General features: G+C 44.5%; 1 protein-coding gene across 1 annotated transcript in view; it reads right to left on the bottom strand.

Annotated features, from left to right (window-relative positions):
• The window catches only part of LOC126195548 (potassium channel subfamily K member 13-like), a 444,121-nt gene that overhangs the window by 81,817 nt on the left and 340,523 nt on the right, over positions 1 to 21,781 (bottom strand). Inside the window, exons 5-6 of the mRNA XM_049934172.1 lie at positions 5,757 to 5,850; positions 496 to 648 (exon numbers count right to left, since the gene is read on the bottom strand). Of these exons, the coding sequence (XP_049790129.1) occupies positions 496 to 648; positions 5,757 to 5,850 (247 nt within the window). The remainder of the gene's footprint in view (positions 1 to 495; positions 649 to 5,756; positions 5,851 to 21,781) is intronic.

Raw genomic sequence — 21,781 nt, 5'->3', positions numbered from 1 at the left:
GGTCGTCGTGTATTTCCCTATGAGAAGAAGTCGAACGATTTCGACTTGGTCGTTTCCAGGCCAGTGTCTGTCACCTCAAATTGATGCATTTATCCTTCATCACCGCACCTAGGAGTTTTTAACATTATCATCGTAACAACCTGCATAAGATTTTTCCACCCTTAAAGGCACGTCATATTTTGATTGAAACTTTTCAAAATATTACCCTTTTTTATCATCAGGAGGTGACTGAGTGCTGAGAACAACGAGCATCTTTTATATGGTAGAGAAAGTCACCTCCTGAATGTAAATGGTCGAAAGGGGAGGTGTGTTCGAAAGCTCCAGTTAAAAACCAAGAAAATACTATACGTGTAAGTCTTCTGAGTGTTTTCGCCGTAGCTATACTTGGAATTCTATGATGGACAGTTAAAATTTGTAGAGGGATGCAATATTTCGGCCCTTTCCTTCTTACAGAGAAGAGTGAGTGTGAGAAGTCATCTGTACCAGGCGTCTGACCTGCGTGGTGACGTAGTCCCCGAAGCCGATGGTGGCAAAGGAGACGAAGCAGAAGTAGAGCGCCTCGAAGAAGGACCAGTCCTCGACGGGCGAGTAGACGGCAGCCGCGCACGACGCCACGCACACCGACGCCGCCGCTAGGTACAGCATCACCTGCACAGGGTACACCACGGACTCACTCAATACCTGTCTACAGAGAAACAAACTTGCACCGAAGCCAGTTCTGGAGCTACACACAGGGGTGTTTTAGTGAGGCCATCAGGGGTATTCCGAGTCTCTCCAGTGCAGTCGCAGTGGTTCTCGGAATGTACCCCACATGTGTCACTGTTAGGTAGAATGTTGCTTTGTCCTGGATGGAAAAGGGAAATATACCAAATGCACAAAAGATAACTTTTTGTTTTCCCGACTGTTTTGATACAGCCCACAACAAATTTCTCTGGTATGACAACCTCCTCAACTCAGAGAAACACCTACATCCAGCTACCTCAATTACGCTATCTGATCAAGAGTATTTCGACACCTACTACTGGACACTGATAAGGGTATGTCCAATTTTGGCTTTTATGACATCTTTTTCCTGCTAGGGACGCATTCAATGAGGTGCCTGAATGTTTGTGTATGAGTAGCTGCGCATTCTCCGTCTGCAACCAAAATCTGAGAAGGTAGGGATTCTTGAGTCTGAGTGAAGTTGAGATTCTAACTCATCCCGAAGGTGTTCCATTGGCTTCATGTCGAGACTCTGGGCAGGCCTGTCTGCTTCAGGAGTGTTATTGTCCTCATACCACTGCATCACTGATTCTGTTTTACGGTAAGATGCGCTCTCATGCTCATACGAGTACAAACAATCATCTCCAAACTGTTCCTTGACTGTAGATGGTACACATTGCCATAACGTATGTTCATATCTGTCAGCATTTAGATTTCTCTTAAGCACGATAGTAGGACCACACTCTAATCATGAAAACATCCCTATGTGGCAACACCACCTCCATACTTCACTGTTGACATTACACATGATGGCACGCAATGTTTTCCAAGCATCAAACCCTTCCATCGAATTGCCACAGGGTACAGCGTGATTCATCGCTCCAGATCACTGGTTTCCAGTCTTCCACAGTCCAGTGGCATCCCTGTTTATACATCACCTCAAGGGTCACCTAGCACTGACTAGTGCAATGTGTGGCTTATGTGAAGCTGCCCTACCGTTGTACCCCATTGTTTTTAACTCCCTCCGTACAGCTATTGCGTTACCTGGACTGCTAGTAGCACTTTGGAACTCACAGGTTACTCCATAATGCTCGACAGCCCCCGTCCGTCAGCATGTGAGTTCTGTCTGGTCTTTGTTTAGCTGTGTTGTTCCTTCACGTGACCACATTACAATCACATCACCAATAGTCAACAAGCGCTACTTTAGTGAGGTTTGAATGTCCCAGATGCATTTGTTACTCAGGTGACTTGCAATGACTAGTCTACAGTCGAAGTCAGTGTGCTATCCTGACCGGTTCATTCTGCTGGTACTGCCTCTCTGCTGACAATGCAATACTCCTGGTCTCCTTTCATTCTGAAGGACCTGACTCCCTTGACGTCTAATGGTCAACTCCAAGTTATTAAACTGTGTCCAGATATTTTTGATCAGCTACCGGTACTGTATTTGTGGTACATATTCCTATGTCTGTCTTCCCCTACAGTTTTTACTCTCTGCAGCTCCTTCCACTACTGTGTTATTCTCTGATGCCTCAACATGTCATAGCTTTCTGTGTCTTCATCAGTATTTTCCTCATATTTTTTTCTTCACTGATTCTGCGGAGAAGCTCATTTCCTATTTCACCACGATTCTTAACTTTCAACGTCTTCCTTCAGCAACAAATCGAAAACCGATGTTCCTGTCGCCTACAAAGTTGATTTTCAAGATTTGAGGCAGGATATCAGGAAGACTCAATGGGACAACACTGTTAAGAGCGGACGAGTCTACTCTTTCTCTTCCCAAACACCCAAGAGCTGTTTAAAATGCACGATATCATTCCCAGTCCTGGAATGGTACGTCTTCTGACAAGACACTGCCCGTCCACTACTCATGTCCAACTCATACGCTGAATGGCGTCTGGGCGTGTGGAGATGAAGGACATGAGAATGTATTGATTTCCACTGAGCCCTATTTAACACATCTTGACAGACTGTTACGTTTTCATCCGATTTTTCCTTGAATCTAAGAGTCCCTGTAGCCAAAAAAATCTCCAACAGACCGGTAGTTGATTATTAGGAGAGGTATGACGTACACTTCCCAGAGTGCCATATGTGTAAAACAGGGGCTCTAATGTCAGCGCGAATGCACAGCGAGCGTCAGGCACTGGAAATGAAAGTGTTCAGTGGCGACGTGTTGCATCTGGAGCTCACACTCCCATATTTAGGCGGCCGCTATACATATCAACGTCCTGACTTACAGAGCCACCTAGCCAACAGCAGAAGAAAGTTTCCACACCTGGCACAGGTGAAACCCTCGAGTTTCGATAGGCATTAATACTGTATTGCTATTATAGTTATAATAACAGCAGCTATAACATGTTTTCAACACAAAATACAGTCTTAGCCTTATAGTGTAGGATAACGCTGGCTGTGTAATACTAGAAACTGCTCTGATAATGGAACACAGACTCTACATTTTTATGGCCTGGGCCAAATCTGGAGGATCGTATAGAAGTAGACAGGAATGGAATAGCAACTGAATATAGGCAAGTAGCAGTGGAGTGTAGATTTTTTTTCCTTTGTTGTTATTTCAAACCCCCTCACCCGATACGGGTGGGTGGTGGGCGGGAGGGGGGGGGGTTGTCAATAATAGACTCAATTTGCTCTTCAGCGAATTGACAAGAAAAAGCAATCAGCTCTAATATTAATAAACAGAAAGGTGAGATGATTACAATGAGTTTAAAAAATAAAGAAATATAAATGTGCATATGTAGGAGCATGACTTCTTTCGCTTTTAGTTAAAAACAGTTGTAAGAAAAAATAGAAAACAGAAGGACAGTAGGATTACATTTAAAAACATTTTAATAAACCATGATACAAAACACTGAGGTTAAAAAGAAGTGCTGCACTGACACTAAAGCTGGAAGGACGTGGCCCAGTGTACATTGTGTGTTGTTGAAGGGGAGAGGTCGGTCGTTTAGGATGGTAGAAGGGAGATGGTACATGGTTGGAGGACTGGTGTGGATGTATCGTAGGGGTAAAGGTGGCTCTTGGAAAACAAGACAGGTTGGAGTGGAAGGGTATTAGTGATGCCAAAATTTGATGAAGAAAACGGTCCAAGAAAAGAAGGATGGAAGAGGAAAAAGGGGAATTGAGAAAATATCTGTAAGGGAGGGAGAGGGATCCCTGATGAGATGGAGCAGGTGGGGTAGGTTTAAAGTTAATAGGAGGTACAAATGTCGAGACGGAGTTCTTGATCTGGTAGAGGGAGGTGGTTGAATTTTCTTTGGGAGAATATGTGGAGGGTGTGTAGGTGTAGGGTTGGCGGGATGTGTTGGCAGAGGAGCGGCAGCGTACTAGGATTGAAAAGTGGGAAGGAAACTGTAGGATTATTGGAGTCGAGTTTGCGGATGATGTAGGTTGCTCGGAGGTGTTCAGTGTGAGTGAGGAGAGCTGGGGATTTGATGAGTTGCTAAAGGATCCATGGTGAAGTAGTTGGAAAGCGAATCAGAGTTCAAGGTGTTCAAGCATCTAGAGATCTGTAGAGCTTAGAGGTCCAGGGGCCAGATACCCATGAAAAATTGGCATTGCAAAGGATGCGTCAGGTCAAGTGTTTTTAGGTGTGAACGATCGTGTAGGGGTGCAATCCCCAAGTTCAGCCAGTTAGTAGTTTTAGTGATTTTAGTCTACTGTGGACTTTCTGCTGGATGACTAACAGAGACTCTTTCCACATTAGTTGTTGGTAGATCGTTACTCAAGATATTTTAATGTGTTAGTTAACTGGATAGGAGGGTCGTAAATGGTGAGGTAGAAGTCATGGAGACGGCAGGTGCCGTTGGTGTGTCCTATAATCATTGCCTGAGTTTTGGGCGGATTGATCTTCAGCAGCCACTGGTTACACCAGGACATGAACTGAGTGAGGTGGGATTGGAGAGGCCGTTGGGATTTCTGGAGTGAAGAATAAAGTGTGGGGAAAGCTGTGTCATCAGCACACTGAAGGAGGTAAACTGGCGTAGGTGGTTTTGGGGATATCAGGAGTGTACAGGAGATAAAGGACAGGATGCAACCTTGGAATACACCTGGAGTGGGACGGAAGGTATTGGGATTTGTGTTGTTAACAGTGACAAAGGATGGGCGATTAGAGAGGAAGGATGCAATAAGGATGACATAATTCACTGGAAGTGCATAGACCTGGGCTTTGAAGAAGATAATGGAATGGCATACACGGCCGTAGGCTTTCTCCAGGTCGATGTAAACTAAGATTGCGGATCCAAGGGGGTTGGGATGATGGGATAAGAGATGGGTGAGATACAGGAGAAGGTGGGACAGAAGCAATGCTAGTTAACAGATGGGAAGCGTTGTTGGTCTAGGTGTTGAAGTGTGCATAGGGAGAGGATGGTTTTGAAGACCTTAATGTGAGGCATGTAGGGCGATAGGAGGCGGTGTCAGTAGGGGAAAAATACGATGCTAGAGGGTTTCCAAAGCTGAGTATAGTAACATATGGAGGGGATAGTGATGCAAAGGTTTGCGAGGGTGGCTAGAAAGGAGAGTGGGCATTCCTTAAGGTGTCGATAGGTGATTGTCCAAGCACTGGAAGCTGTGAATCAGGGGTGGGACAGTGTTATTAGTGTATTTGTGGATCGTAGGGAAGAGGCAGTAATGTTTTATTTCAAGCTACAACTGCTGGTGCCCGCGATGGGAACTTAACCCACATCTTCTACTTTCTATTTAAAAATTTTTGTAAGACTTATTCAATGTTTCAACACTGTTTGTATCTCTTAGATTAAGTGTTAACAGGCTGCACAATTCATTAGTAGGGCATTACGCAGCATGATCGCCCTCAATCGAATTTTGCTCCACCTGCGGCGCATGCATATTAATGAGACTGCCAGCACGCCCTCTGTAGAGTTGCTGACACGCACAATTAAAATTCATAATAACACCAACTGTCGCTCAACGTGTCATTAGGCACAATGTTTTTTCTTTCTGAAGATATTAAAGAAGTTACCCAGTCCATTGACTTACCAATTTGAAAGCAGACAAGTAATATTATAAATACGCAAGAATCTGGCACTTACCCAGTAAACAGACGGCTTCCAGTTGTCGAGGATAGAGTCGTCGATATCGTCATCGATGTAGTCCTGACTTGGCAGTGAGGCACGTGAAAGCCGTCTGAAAGAAACGAGGGAAAAAAATGATTTCAACAAGTTGCACTTTGTACCGCAACGTCAAAACATTGACATTTCGTCCCCTCATTGCAGGTTAAGAAATTGAAATAAATGATACGACTTTATATAGATAGGAGGAATAGGAGAAGGATTAAGAATCAACCGATTTTCAGGGATTAATTACCTACAAATATCAGCGGCCTCTAAAAAACTGTACAGTGTTTTAGTATATTGTAGTGCCGTTTTTCTATCCTTCTGGCTTTGAAAACAGATGTTTGATGATGGTTCTGTATTAGTTTTGAATAATACGCCAGCAACAGTTGGTGTTTTCTTTTTACTCTAAAACGAAGACTGGTTTCAAGCTCCAAGGCTGTTATGTCGTGGTGTATGTTAGACATCCAGTGGTATATATCAGATGTCCAGCGGTATGTGTCAGTTGTCCAGTTGTAGATTCCAGACGTCCAGTGGTACACATGAGACGTCGAGTGATACATGTCAGATGTCCAGTGGTATAAGTCACATGTCCAGTGGTACATGCCAGACATCGAGTAGTATATTTCAGACATCCAGTGATATATGTCAGATGTCTGGTGGAGTATGTCAGCCATCCAGGGTTATATGTCAGATATCCAGAGAAAATGACTAACTCGTTCTGCGTTCTCTCAGGATGTGTGTCATATACCACTGGACATCTGGTGTATATCACTGGACGTCTGACATGTGGCACTGGATAATGGATTCAGGATCCAAAACTAGTCTTGGATTTCAAATAAAAAGGGGAACAAGTGCTGGCACTTTATTCAAAATCAGTACTCGGTCGCAGAGCCTGTATCAAATTACCCCAAATGATAGACAAGAAGTTTTTTCTTAGACTGCGGTGGTCATAAGGAATCTGAAATGGTTCGACTATGCCAATGCGATGGCTACATCTGACATCACCCATTGAACTAATGTAAAATCTTTTTTCGTGCAGAATGATTAAAAATGGAAGTTACTGATGACACTTTCCTCCTTAATAACGCTGTAGATGCGCACTCAACCTGATAGGGAGGTCAGGAATACTGATCTCACAGAAAGAAAAAAAAGGAATCTGGTACTTAATGTGTGCAGGATGTAAGTATTTTACTATCTTTTGCAGTTTGTATTTATGCGGAATTTGATCAAACTGTAGAACGCTGTGGGATGTTACCTACTGCACTTGATGATTTTGTTCGTTTCTGTTTATGACAGCGAACAGTGGGTGCTCCATAGAGGCTGCGTATGCTAGCAGCCAAGTGGAAGATACTGGGGAGTCACTCTGTGCATCAGGAAGGGCTGCTGGGCTGAAACCTCTGACAGACGTTCCACAGGCGCTAACCGGCCAAATGCACAGACAGTGTTACACGATGAGACACTAGTCACATATTAATCAAACTTCGTATATTCATCACGTCACGGATATTATAGGATTAACCTTACATTACATTTGAAAATTATGTCCATCATCACACAGATCCACGAATACACTCTTGCACGCACTGTACCTTGCAAACCAACTGTCTCCGAATATTATGTTGGGAAATTTCTTACTTGCCTCAAGCACACGTCATGTCCTTTCAAGAACACTGCTGGTTGAAGACTTCTCGTCACTCTATGGGGGACAAACAGTGAGATGGGCAAGCCAGTCAAGGACCTGTGCAATCGAGAAGCCGTTTGTGAGGTCAATTGCAGCGTTGGGTCTTGCGTCATTTTGATGGAATATGGCGTTTGGTATCCTGGTCGTTAATGGTATGATCAGAAGGCTTACCATTCCTGCCGCATACTAGCGAGCATTCGTCTCAGTTTGACAATTACCAACGCAATCCTGTTCTCATATCCAGTATCTGCCCACGCTATGATTAAAGGGATTAGAGGAGTATTTTTCTCGTGAATGGTTACTTCCTGCAACCTTTCACCAGCCTGTGTGCGGGTACGTTGACCCCGATTTGATCACCACAAACGGAAGCGAGACACATCGCTGAACATCACACAATGCCACTCAGTGCCCCAATTCGTTCTGGATCCACACCATGTTAGTTAGTCTCTGTTGTCTGTGCTATAATGTCAGCGGTAAGCTATGCATGGTAATTCGAGAACTCAAAACAGCTTCGAGGAATCTGTTCACGGCGTTGACACTCTCACTGTAACCTCTACCCAGATATCAGCTGTGGTGAACCATCTATTCGTGAGAGCCAGTCAAACAGTCCTACGATAAGTTGTAGTCCTTCTGGAAGGACTCACGCCTAGCACTTTTCACTGAGGTTTCAATCTGAAAAATTTCATTAACGTTAGATACACTCAGTAGAAATCATGTACTATCACTATTCATCAATTATGTAAGTGTCGTTCTCTGTACTGAAAATGATGTAAATGAGTTTGCATAGGGATGAAATTTTGATCAGCATATTCGACACACAGAGAAGTACTATCGTGTCAGTAAGTAATAGAACACTGTAAAAGAGCATCCATAGCTTCCCAAGTTCTCAGATAATGCTGTAAACGTCTGTAATATAAGTAAAATCTGAGTAATATTTTCGTTATCAATTTGTTTTAAAAACAACTGCTGCGCTGGCTCACCTTCATGTATCATTTTCGTTCTGGTGCCTCTCCTGCTTGCGTGGGAAGCAGAAGGTGGTCTAGTTTAATCTCATTGTAAGAAGCAGTGCCTCAGTGGCTATTCACTCAAACCAAGTGAATGCGCTAGACAGAACAGTGTGCTATTTATAGCATCAGTCCTGGCGCACGCAGCGGATGTGGACTCTTATCAGCTTACGCAATCGCACCGGAAATGAGTTTTCCAGCAAGATAGACTTTTCTACCCAATATTAACATTATTCCCTGGCCTAACCTGATTTTAAATTTTTTCCAGCTTTTTTTACGGTGAGCAAAGAACGAAGTTGGGCTTTACTACCACGGTGATGCTACTGCTTGGTCGCCATTGCTGCAGCCTTAAATGCAAATTTCTTGGGCAATAACAGAGCCTGCACTTACTCTCAATTCATTTCACGAAGTCCGATTCCATTTAAAGAATCATTGCTCTGCCATCAAAGTACTGGCATTGAAATACTGTTATTTCTTTCGACAGTCATGCATTCCCTCTTTCTCATATTGCTGTCCATTTAAAACAAACAATGTCCGTATATTACTACAGAGGGGGAGAAGTTACAATAAGTTCACGCAAAGTATTATTCTTGAACTCATTTCGTTACCGTCAACGTAAAAGCAACTGGCTGGATTTTTCCATATTCAACATGCCTAAAGACCGAGGCACATGCGAATGTTAGTCACCAGATATCGCTACGTCCTTACCAATAATTAGTAAGTCTCTTGTCTGTGCGTCCGCAAGCAACAGTTGTTGTTATAAATATTAATTTCATTCGATTAATCATCACAGGAAATACTTGGAATTTTCATGCAATCGAAATGACATCATAGTGATAAGACTGACGTGGAGTTGATCGTGTCACCTTGTGGTGAGATACAGTGTCTCATTAAAAGTATCCGGACGCCCTATTGTAATGTAAAAAATACCATTAGATGTCATGTGACGCGGACCCACCAGAATAAAAGGAAACGGCGAGTATTGTGCTGTCATTACTGAAGCAGTAACAACGCAACCGGTGGATCTAAAGATCACAGCGACTTAGGAAGTCGGCTAGTCATAAGATGTCAACCCGAAAGGAATGACGGACATGCCAGTCCTTCTAAAGCAGCTCGAGTCGATTGTTGGTGATGGGTCTGTCACGTGGGAAACGCAAAGCAACAAACGCAGCTAACCCAAGAAGACGCAGACCTCATTGGCTAGTCGAGTATTGCGGAAAGTGTTTGTAAAAATAGCGTGAAATCAGCGGAGGGAATCACTCGTGATTTCCAAAGCCAAATGACAGCGCGCGGATGAAGTGGTGTTACGGTATGGCGGGGGGGGGGGGGGGGGGTTGTTTTCCATCGTTAGGTATGGTTCCCTCACTGTGCTCAAGAAAATGCTAGATAAGGAGGATATGAACACATTTCACACCAATTAATACTCTGTCCAGTAGAGGAAACAGTTTGGAGATGATGACTGTATCATTTTGGATCCACTCCTATTCCCTTTTCCGATCAGCATCTCAACAAGTAAAACTGAAACTATCGTAGATAATGTTAGCGTTATAATACGCTGTGATAACAAAACTCATGAGATACCTTCCGTTATCGTGTCGGACCTCCTTAGTCCGGCGTAGTGCAGCAACTCGACGTGGCATGGACTCAACAAGTCGTTCCAAGTCCCCTGCAGAGATACTGAACAATGCTGCCTCTACAGCCGTCCATAACTGCAAAAGTGTTGCCGGTGCAGGATTTTGTGCACGAACTGACATCTCGATTATGTCCCATAAATGTTCGATGGGATTCATGGTTGCCGATCTGGTTGGTCAAACCATTCGCTCTAACTGTCCAGAATGTTTTTCAAACCAATCGCGAACAATTGTGCCCCGCTGACATGGCACTGTCGTCCACAAAAATTCCGTCGTTGTTTGCGAACATAAAGTTCATGAATGGCTACAAATGGTCTCCAAGTACCTGAATACATACATTTCTGATCAATGATCGGTTCACTATGACCAGAGGAACCAGATTATTCCATGTAAATACGAGTACAGCCCACACCATTATAGATCCATCCTCAGCTTCCACAGTGCCTTGCTGCAACTTCGTGAGGTCTGCACCAAACTCGAATCCTACCATCAAGTCTTATCAACATGGAGTCACCTGACCCGGCAACGGTTTTCCAGTCATCTAGGGTCAAACCGATAGTCACGAGCCCAGGAGAGGCGCTGCAGGCGATGTCGTGCTGTTAACATAGGCACTCGCGTCGGTCGTCTGCTGCCATAGCCCATTAACGCCTCATTTCGCAGCACTGTTTTAACGGATATGTCCGTCGTACGTCCCACATTGATTTCACGCAGTGTTCCTCGACTGCTAGCACTGACAACTCTAAGGAAACGCTACTCATCTCGGCCGTTAAGTGAATGCCACCGGCCACTTCGTTGTCGGCAGTGAGAGGTAATGTCTGAAGTTTCGTATTCTCTGCACCCACTTGATACTGAGGATCTTGGAACACTGAATTCCCTAACGATTTCCGAAATTTAATGTCCCACGCGTCTAGCTCCTACTACCATTCAGCGTTCAGACTCTGTTAACTCCTGCTTTGCGGCAATAACCACGTCGGAAACCTTTTCACATGAATCATCTGAATACAACTGACAGCACTGCCAATGCACTGCCCTTTTGCACTTTATGTACGCGATGCTATGATCATCTGTATATGTGCATATCCCTATCCCATGACTTTCGTCACCCAATTGTAAATCCGATTAGAGAGAACGCAACAGAAGAATTGGTAAACGACATTTTCCTATGAATTGTTAGGTCGTTCTGTGAAAATGGACACTCCCTAAATTTTGCAAAAAAAAAAAAAAAAAAAAAAAGAAGAAGAAGAAAACCGCACACACACACTACATCGAGTTCTATCAACGAGTAGAGTCATACCAACAATTGATGTAGCACATGAGCAGGAGTCAGTAAATAGGGTAGAATATGCTCCAAATTTTTCAGCGCACGTATTGATGAAAACTTGAAGTGGATGCTGTATACTACTGAGCTTCTCAAACAATTAAGTTCAGCTACTTTTAATCTTCGTATAACTGCTAATCTTGAAAACGAACATATCAGCCTTCTGGCATATTTAGCACATTTCGATTGAGTAATGTCTTATGGAATAATATTCTGGGGTAATTCTTCACTTAGAATGAAAGTACAGACTGCATTAAAGTCATCAGTAAGAATAATACGTGGTGTTTACTCATGTACGTCATCTAGGTACCTCTTCAAGCAGCTAGGCATTTTAACTGCACCATCACAGTACATATATTCGCTTATAAAATTCGTCATAAATAGCCTATCAAAATTTGAGAAGCACTTTGACGCCCATACCTATAACACTAAACCGAAAAATGACCTTTATTACCCATTATGAAAGCTGTCAGTGGCTAAGAAAGAGTCCATATCTTGCAAAATAAATAAATTAATTAAATAATTTTGTAATCATTTGTCTGAGAACGTAAAATTTGTGACAGACAACGAAGGAAGTTTTACATCTAATTTAAAATCATTTCTCTTGGGCAAGTAATTCTATTCAACTGACGAATGTCCACTTAAAGACTGGCAGCCAGCAGAAGAAAAAAGATGTTTTGTTGCGTGAGCAGGACTCAAAATAACAGTGTGTTCCTTAATATTAACACTAATCATATGTATATGTCCTGTAACCTGATCTGTTCCACATGATTTCGGTAAAGGAATCTTTCGAATGATATATGGAACATGTAACTAACTAACTAACACGACATGAAAATGCATCACGTCATAAAGCAGCATCTGTGTGGCTATAATTTGTGGACAATAACATTTCTGAAATGAACTGGCCTGCCCTGAGCCCTGAACTGAACCGCTGGAATACCTTCGGGATGTGTTAGAACGCCGTCATCGCTCCAGACTCCACCGGCCGGTATCCCTACGCCTCCGAGGTTTCGGCTCTTGGGGAAGAACTGGCTACCATTCCTCCAGAGATATTCAGATACCACACATAAAGTGTCTCTAACTGAGTTCAGGGCGTTATAAAGGCGATGGATGGACGCATCCCATGTTGGCAGATTGATCAGACAGTGTACGCCCTCAGTCCTTGCACGTTTCTGAGACCTGATAACACCATGTTTAACACATTTTTTATTTTATAGCGTGTGAATCGCCAGCCGTCGTTCCCTCTCCCCCGACACGTAGTGACGCCTTATAGAAACTCTACCGAGGGCCAGAGCAGGACAGCAGTTGAAGCAGGAACAAATACTTCTTCTTACGGAGCAGCCGCAATTTTATAAGTCCATTCTGTAAAATTAAGAAACCGCAGAACAGTTCGTTAATCCATATATACACTCCTGGAAATGGAAAAAAGAACACATTGACACCGGTGTGTCAGACCCACCATACTTGCTCCGGACACTGCGAGAGGGCTGTACAAGCAATGATCACACGCACGGCACAGCGGACACACCAGGAACCGCGGTGTTGGCCGTCGAATGGCGCTAGCTACGCAGCATTTGTGCACCGCCGCCGTCAGTGTCAGCCAGTTTGCCGTGGCATACGGAGCTCCATCGCAGTCTTTAACACTGGTAGCATGCCGCGACAGCGTGGACGTGAACCGTATGTGCAGTTGACGGACTTTGAGCGAGGGCGTATAGTGGGCATGCGGGAGGCCGGGTGGACGTACCGCCGAATTGCTCAACACGTGGGGCGTGAGGTCTCCACAGTACATCGATGTTGTCGCCAGTGGTCGGCGGAAGGTGCACGCGCCCGTCGACCTGGGACCGGACCGCAGCGACGCACGGATGCACGCAAAGACCGTAGGATCCTACGCAGTGCCGTAGGGGACCGCACCGCCACTTCCCAGCAAATTAGGGACACTGTTGCTCCTGGGGTATCGGCGAGGACCATTCGCAACCGTCTCCATGAAGCTGGGCTACGGTCCCGCACACCGTTAGGCCGTCTTCCGCTCACGCCCCAACATCGTGCAGCCCGCCTCCAGTGGTGTCGCGACAGGCGCGAATGGAGGGACGAATGGAGACGTGTCGTCTTCAGCGATGAGAGTCGCTTCTGCCTTGGTGCCAATGATGGTCGTATGCGTGTTTGGCGCCGTGCAGGTGAGCGCCACAATCAGGACTGCATACGACCGAGGCACACAGGGCCAACACCCGGCATCATGGTGTGGGGAGCGATCTCCTACACTGGCCGTACACCACTGGTGATCGTCGAGGGGACACTGAATAGTGCACGGTACATCCAAACCGTCATCGAACCCATCGTTCTATCATTCCTAGACCGGCAAGGGAACTTGCTGTTCCAACAGGACAATGCACGTCCGCATGTATCCCGTGCCACCCAACGTGCTCTAGAAGGTGTAAGTCAACTACCCTGGCCAGCAAGATCTCCGGATCTGTCCCCCATTGAGCATGTTTGGGACTGGATGAAGCGTCGTCTCACGCGGTCTGCACGCCCAGCACGAACGCTAGTCCAACTGAGGCGCCAGGTGGAAATGGCATGGCAAGCCGTTCCACAGGACTACATCCAGCATCTCTACGATCGTCTCCATGGGAGAATAGCAGCCTGCATTGCTGCGAAAGGTGGATATACACTGTACTAGTGCCGACATTGTGCATGCTCTGTTGCCTGTGTCTATGTGCCTGTGGTTCTGTCAGTGTGATCATGTGATGTATCTGACCCCAGGAATGTGTCAATAAAGTTTCCCCTTCCTGGGACAATGAATTCACGGTGTTCTTATTTCAATTTCCAGGAGTGTATTTTATTGTGTACATGATAGGTTTCGGAATACTTAAAATTCCATCGGGTATAAAGTAAAATGACTTAGCCGTCTGTGATCATCCTCACCACAATGCTGATATGGAACCAAAGATTCCGTGTCAAAAGGATAAAAATGACATAAATTCCATAAAAACCGTTCCCACGTACTGCGAGTCCGGGAGCACAAACATACCTATCCTTTCTTTCTTTTGACACAAAACATTTGGTTCCATGAAAACAGTAACGCGAGGATGACCTCAGATACTTAAGTAACTGTAGTTTTTACATCAAATGAAGGAATTTTAAGTGTTCTGAAACCAGTTGAATACAAAGTTAAAAAACATTGTGGATTAAGCAACTGTTGTGTGGTTTCTTCATTTTACAAAAACAGCCAGGAACGTGTATATATACTATGTGATGAAAGGTATCCGGACACCTGGCTGAAAGTGAATTACAAGTTCGTGGCGCCATCGGTATTCAATATGGTGCTGGCCCACCCTTAGCCTTGATGACAGCTTCCACTCTCGCAGGCATACGTTTATTCAGGTTCTGGAAGGTTTCTTGGGGAATGGTAGCCCAGAGAGAGAGAGAGAGAGAGAGAGAGAGAGAGAGAGAGAGAGATAGTAGTCCAGCTTATTCTTCATTGAATAACGTGCCTTCGACATCTTTTCTTCTGAAAATTGTAACACTCAGAAAGACTGTCTGATGTGAGAATGTGTCGAAATGCAAGCAGAAAGAAGCGACTGAAACGACGGGACAATGGCAGGCACGTTGGTGCCAGTAATGATCTCTCTTGTTAGCCTTTTATAAGTAGAACTTAATGTTTTATTGAGTGTTGCTAAAATTTTTGAACATTTGACCTTGGGCGTCGTACGGGACAACTAATGTGCCACTGAAATGAAAGCAACATTGCGTGAGCGCCAAGAAAGCGTAATAAAACCTCCAGTGTTCTCTATTACTTAAACGATTTGTCACACAGTACCACCAGCTCTATAAGACTCTTCACTGACGATGCAGTTGTCTACAACAGTGTATCATCGTTGAACGATCATAAGGAAATGGAACAAGATTTGTACAAAATTTCCCCTTGCTGTAATGATTGGCACCACTTTTTAAATGTAGACAAATGCAAAATAATACCCATAACAACGAGGGAGAACTCAGTAGTACATGACTGGAAGAATAGCGGTGAGTAGCTTGAATAGCTCACATCGGTCAGGTACGTAGGCGTTCTGCTAAGTAGCGATACGAAATGGAAGATTTCAGAAAATCAGTATTAGGGAAGATAAATGAAAGCATTGGATTTCTTGGAAACGTTCTGAGAAAATGTGTTCTATCCGTAAAGGAAATTGCCCACGAGGCGCTAGAACCGCCAATATTTTGTTGTTCTACCGCTACGAGCCCTTACCAAGTAGACATCGAATGAATTCAGAATCATATCAGGTCGGTGCGGGACGCACGAGAGTGTAACACAAATACTCACCGAACTGAAATGGAAACCCTCGGAAGAAAGACGATGAAGTTATCTTGAAACCATGGCGACTAAATTTAGAGAAGCTGTATTCAAAGAGGACTGAGTGATCATTCTGCTACCGCCGTAGTATATCTTGCTTAGGGATCAGCAGAATAACTTAAGAGATATTATGGCAGGTACAGAGGCATACATTTTTCCCTCGTTCAATACGAGAGTAACAAAGGAAAGGAAATCGTCAATAGTGGTGCGATGCACCCTCTGCCATATCTCGTACTGTGTCATGCAGGGCAAATAAGTAATTGTTATGTAGACCAAGAAACAGTCTCTACGTAACTATCATCTCAGTTATTCAGCGAAATGAAGTTCATTTTTCGTTGCGTGAAGTTTTCCCAAACGTTAGCATGTCCATATTCTCTACAATCACATCGTACTGATGTTGCGTCTGTGACTTAAAATGTCATGCAGAAATATTCCCGAACCATCACTCTTGAACCTGCATGCTCTGTAGCAGCTAAATCAATCCTTTCCAGGAGCTGCTCAGTTGTTGATGACAGCCTCGTTCGCTCATCTCGAACAGTTCTGACGGCATAGGCAGAACACACTCATCCCTCCACGAAACGATTACTCTCTCATAACCCCTCCATTGAGGTATCAGATTAACAGATAAATATCCGTTTGTTCTAACGTTTAGCGCGTACAATAAAATGAATCACTAATGATATCTCAAATGCGGAAGACGTTTCCAAAGTCGTCATATTCGTAAACCCCTGCTACGAACTCGTAACTGAAACCCAGTGAGTATGCAACCACGTTTTGGGAGCCAAAAATATCAAAAGGCAAGCACACATCGGTGTTGATACAATTTATCAACTAAACGTGGAGATGGCGATGTATTTAGTGATTTACAACGAAATAAACTAAGATCAGGTCCAACGTACCGTTGATGCGGTCAGTGATTGTAAACCGACATTTTGAAATTGTGTTGGGAATGATATCACGTAAGTCGTTTTCCATATTTACTTGAAGACGTCATCGTCCTGATGTAGGACACCCCATATTGCTCGACAGGGGCAATAAGGAGTTCGTTGCCAGGCGATGTGGTGTGTGCTAGTCAACACTCAGCTCGCTGCGGACATCTCGAATGTGGCAGTCAGTTGCCTAGCAACGAACGTGCTATAGAAGTAGCTATCGAATACTGTCTGATAGAAAGCTCACTCGGATCTGCAGGGAGATCAGTTTGCACATCCCTGGAGCTTGGGGCCTACCTCTGTACAGCTCAACAGCCACCGACGTGTACGGTGGCCGGTAAGTCGAGCAGTCGTCGGGTCAAGAACTGCAGTGTTGGCTGTAGGTTTTCACCAGCGTCGTAACAGTAATGTCCGCTATGGCGACACATCTCGGTGCGTATTATGAATTTTGTTTCTCTATAGTGTTAATGTGTCTGTCTGCGTGGCCATCCCCCACAATAGCTGCTATACACCATATCAGTTATTAGCTGCTACTTCCGTCTTAAGCTCACTGCAGTTAAAGTATTTTACACTAGACCCGTTTCACTTTTATTTAAAAAGCATGACTGAATTTCTGTAAATACTGCATATAGAATATGTTTCCAAAGTTTACTGTGTCCAAAGTAAAAACAGTTTTACTTTTCTAATTTTGGTGAACAGTTTCTTACGGCATTTTTTCCTGTGTTGTAGATGTTTCGTAGTCGACAGCTCCTACCATCATAGTAACCGAAATTTGCTACCGAAAAACACTTGTTACCATCTTCACCTTTCGCTTTTTTCCTACTTTTAGGAAATGGATTTACCTTTTACTGTACAGTATGTGTAGTCTTAACGCTTCACTTCTTGTTTGCAAAACTTCACAAAAGTTGTCTTCATAGAAATGTTACCGAGTTTCAGAATGTATAAAACAAAGGAGGAAGGCAATGGCAAACCACCTCCTCCAGGACCTTGCCTAGTCAGCGGTGCGGGTCTTCCGCATCGTTCCCTACGCTCCTCAGAGTATGGGACCTCATCATCATCATAAAACAAAGGAATGGTACGTAAATAATTGTAAACTAAATGTAAAAAAGAAAACAGTTTTTAATCTGTAAATAGCAAAATATACAATGGTGATATGTGTACAATATTTACAGAACGATAACTGATGATGCTTTGTAAATAAAAGCGAAATTTGTCTGGCGTAAAACACGCTTCATTGGAAGCAAACGCTTAAAATGAAAAGAAAAGCTAAAGATGATTCCTTTATAGCATTGTTCGTTTTCACATCAGTCTTTTTTTATTTCGAAATATATAGATGGTCTCGAGTTGGAAAACTTCTCCTTGATTCTGTTGATTGTTTTGAGGGCAGCGGGAGTGTTCACATTGAAATTCCAGGAGTTTCACTACGTAGAAACTGGTTACGAACAACGAGTTTGTCTGTGAGGCCATCCTACGCAGCAAGCACAGAAATATTTGTTTTGTAACTAAAAAGCGCCTTCTCTTGCTGCACTGTATTTTATTTCTCCCAGGCGCGTTTCGTCTTTTTTTCACTTTACGTCATCATCAGTGGGATGGTTATTCGCGTTTTAGTTGACATCTGCGCTTCCTCTCATCCGGTCACATGCTAGAGATCGTACTACAGCTCTATTTACGAAACATAAGAGTATTTTTATATTCCGAAGTTTTTTCTTTCCACTTTTCATCTTGTTTGCCCTTGTTGTTCTGTCCCTAATTATAGAGATTTGACCGAAAACTGCGATTTCAAGACGGTACTACTTCGAGTTCACTATGTGCCCCAGGCAGTGATGATAATTCCCTAGCATTTCGTCTTGTCTGTGATGGGTAATGGCGCCCGTTGAGAGTCCTGTCCCGAAGTTCATCGCTCCCAACTTTTCCACGTTCATGTGTCTACTAGTAGCCATACCCTACAAATTAATCCAATGCAAAGTCCCTTTGGCCTCGCAGCCCGACAGTGACTGAAACACTAGGTCATCCACGTATGTTCTGCATATAAACTTGCAGTTTCTTATTGCCATTCCTTGGAGTCGGTTCAGATGGCCGCAGAGAAACGGCTCGAGAGCGATGGCATAAAGTATCGTCAACAGCAGGAACCTGCGGATTTAAATACGTATTTTCACTAAGATATCGAGGGTAAATGGAAGTCACCACCAATCACAATTGTTTGAGTCGGGTATGTGTTTGAAATTAAACTCAAGTTTGTTTTTTAAAATTTCAGTAATTATATCATCTGAATTGTGAGGTCGGTAAAAGGATCCAATTATTATTTTATTTCGGTTGCCAACAATGACCTCTGCACATACTAACTCACAGGAAGTATCTACCTCAATTTCGCGACAAGTTAGACTGCTTCTAACAGCAACAAACACGCCACCGCCAACTGTGTTTAGCCTAACCTTTCGGAACACCATTAGGTTCTTCGCAAAAATGTCGGCTGAACATACCTCCGGTTTTAGGCAGCTTTCAGTGCCTATATCGATTTCAGCGTCAGTGCTTTCTGTTAGCGCTTGGAGCTCTGGTGCTTTCCCAACAAAGTTACGATAATTTACAACTGTTATACCGATTGTTCCTGCAGCTAGCTTCTTCCTGTGCTCGACCTTCAGCCTTTGAGACTGAAGCCCTTTTTGTGTTTCCCCGAGACCCTCTAACCTAAGAAGCCGCCCAGTCCACGCCACACAGCCTCTACTACCCGGTAGTCTCCCACTGCGCGTACTGGGCTGCTGACTTAATCAGTGGAACCCGAAACCCAACCACCCTGTGGCGTTAAGTCAAGATATATGCAGCCTTCATCTGTCCTCTGTTCGTCTCTGTCCCGTTGCTGGGAGACAAGAATACGCCTGAGGGTATGCGTAAGCTGCAGCGGACGCAGATGTAGGGCCGTTCTCAGATAGCTACGAAGAAGTGACTTACTGGCTGGTAAGAGCGGTAGCAGATATGCGCTTACCAAGGATGTATGAGCGGTTTGCTGGTCTGATCATAGCTGCAAGGCGGCCCCTCGCCTGTGGAGTGTTACTGGCACCATTTGGCGTTTAACTGTCACCTAATCAAGCGCTAAAGGAAGAGAACCTGCTGGGGAAACTGCTGTGTGCCTGTGTTGTGGACTATATGGTGGCGCCTTTTGTAATAGGCAATAACATTGTTCCCAACGTAAGTACGAGCCCCTGCATCCTGAACCACTGCATCCTGAACCACTGCATCCTGGTTCGTTTTGGGCCTACTTGATACGTGCGTCGTTCTTCCAGCCCGCTGTTGTGAGCCAAAGGCTCTCGTTTGTGTTTCGATACTTAGCTGTGTCTGGCCAATATTCCGGACACGTATTTGCAACTTACGGGCTAACGTGTGTTAAATTTCAAATTACATTGCCTGCTCGCCATGTCACTGACTAGCATGGCTGACTTGATCGTGCACAAGGCGCGCTTTCTGCCATATCATTCCGCCCTGATTCTTTTTATACAGTGCTAGCCAGCCTCCTTTAAAGTGCCTTGTATTTCATTAAAACATTTTTCAAGGTACTCACTGTTAATCTTAATTGTACACTACTGGCCTCAAATACTATCTGGTGCCTTGCTGTGTATGAAAATACTGTCTATTCAATGCTTTAACTTATGAATGGTTTTTTACCATTTCATTAGAATAGTGTTTAGCGCTTGGCGCTTGCACAATTCGCTTTATTCTTTGGCCTACTGTGTTTTGTTAAAATACTGTTTAACGTTTTCATTGTTTGTCAAACTTATTTTATGCGATGGTTTTATACGTAGGTTGGAACTTAAATAGTGGCAACACTGCGGTGGAGACACTATACAATGGAATCTACTATTGTCGCCGACAGCACACGTTGTTGACATACATACCTTACCTCCGAGCAAATGGATTTCCCCGACCACGTCACCGGCGGGAAAAACAGTCACTTGCGAGCGAGCGGTCCAACGTAACGGTGAAACTATGTTTCCGAAACAGAAACAACGGAGTTGGATCAAGACTGAATGTGCCAGAGGTCGTACAGCACGACAGTGTCATCAAGGTCTTCAAGAGGCGTGCAGGGAATCGGCATTGCCGTACAGAACAACGGCACGTTGGGTAAAAGCCTTCAACGGAGGTCGGCAAACTGCGGCAGGTCGTCCTAGCGTCTCTGAAGAAGAAGTGCATGCTGTTACCGCGTTAGTGGACGGTGATCGACGCCATACGATTCGTGAGTTCGTCCACGAAACCGGATTAGCCCAGACGACTGTGCTTCGCATCCTGAAGGAATTCCTGGGCATGCGGAAAATTGCATCCCGATGGATTCCGCATCAATCGACGGAAATGCAGAAATTGGCACGTAACGACGCTGCTCAGACGCACTTGGACAATACGGTACTGGAACAGAAGGGAGAACCGATAGAGGTACTCAAGGTACCCTCCGCCACACCCCGTCAGGTGGCTTGCGGAGTATCGATGTAGATGCAGATGAAGGAGTGGCTTTCTTACGCCGTATCGTAACAATGGATGAGACATGGGCCACATCATACGAGCCAAAACTGAAACGCCAATCCAACGATTGGCGTCATTACGGGTCGCCGCGAAGGTCGAAAGTGCGTCAGAGCCCCAGTATGATAGAAGCTATGGAGATTCTAGTGTATGACTGTGATGGTGTTATCCTAACGCATTACGTTCCTCCTCGGCAGACTGTCAATGCACAGTATTACTATTCGTTTTTGGAGCATCACCTGCGACCAGCTTTGCGAAAGAAGCGGCGACACTTTCTGCGCAACCCACCCATCATTTTGCATGACAAAGCGCGGCTGCTCTGTTCGGTCGATGGGACTGGGAACTACTGTACCAGCCACCATACTCCCCGGACCTAAGTCCTTGTGACTTTGATTTGATTCCGAAGATGAAGGAATAACTTCGTGGCATTCCCTTCAGAGCTTTTCCAGAGATTCGACAGGCAGTAGACCGCTCCATTCGCAACATCAACAGAACAGGCGCTGATAACGGTATACTACGCCTTCCACATCGCTGACAACGGGTTCTACACAACGTCAGTGGCTACTTTGAAGAACAGTAACAGGTGA

The sequence above is a fragment of the Schistocerca nitens genome, chromosome 7 (genome assembly GCF_023898315.1).
Source record: "Schistocerca nitens isolate TAMUIC-IGC-003100 chromosome 7, iqSchNite1.1, whole genome shotgun sequence".
In the NCBI taxonomy this organism is placed as follows: domain Eukaryota; kingdom Metazoa; phylum Arthropoda; class Insecta; order Orthoptera; family Acrididae; genus Schistocerca; species Schistocerca nitens.
The sequence above is the reverse complement of the archived record's forward strand: the minus strand, read 5'-3'. Positions and strand labels throughout refer to the sequence as shown.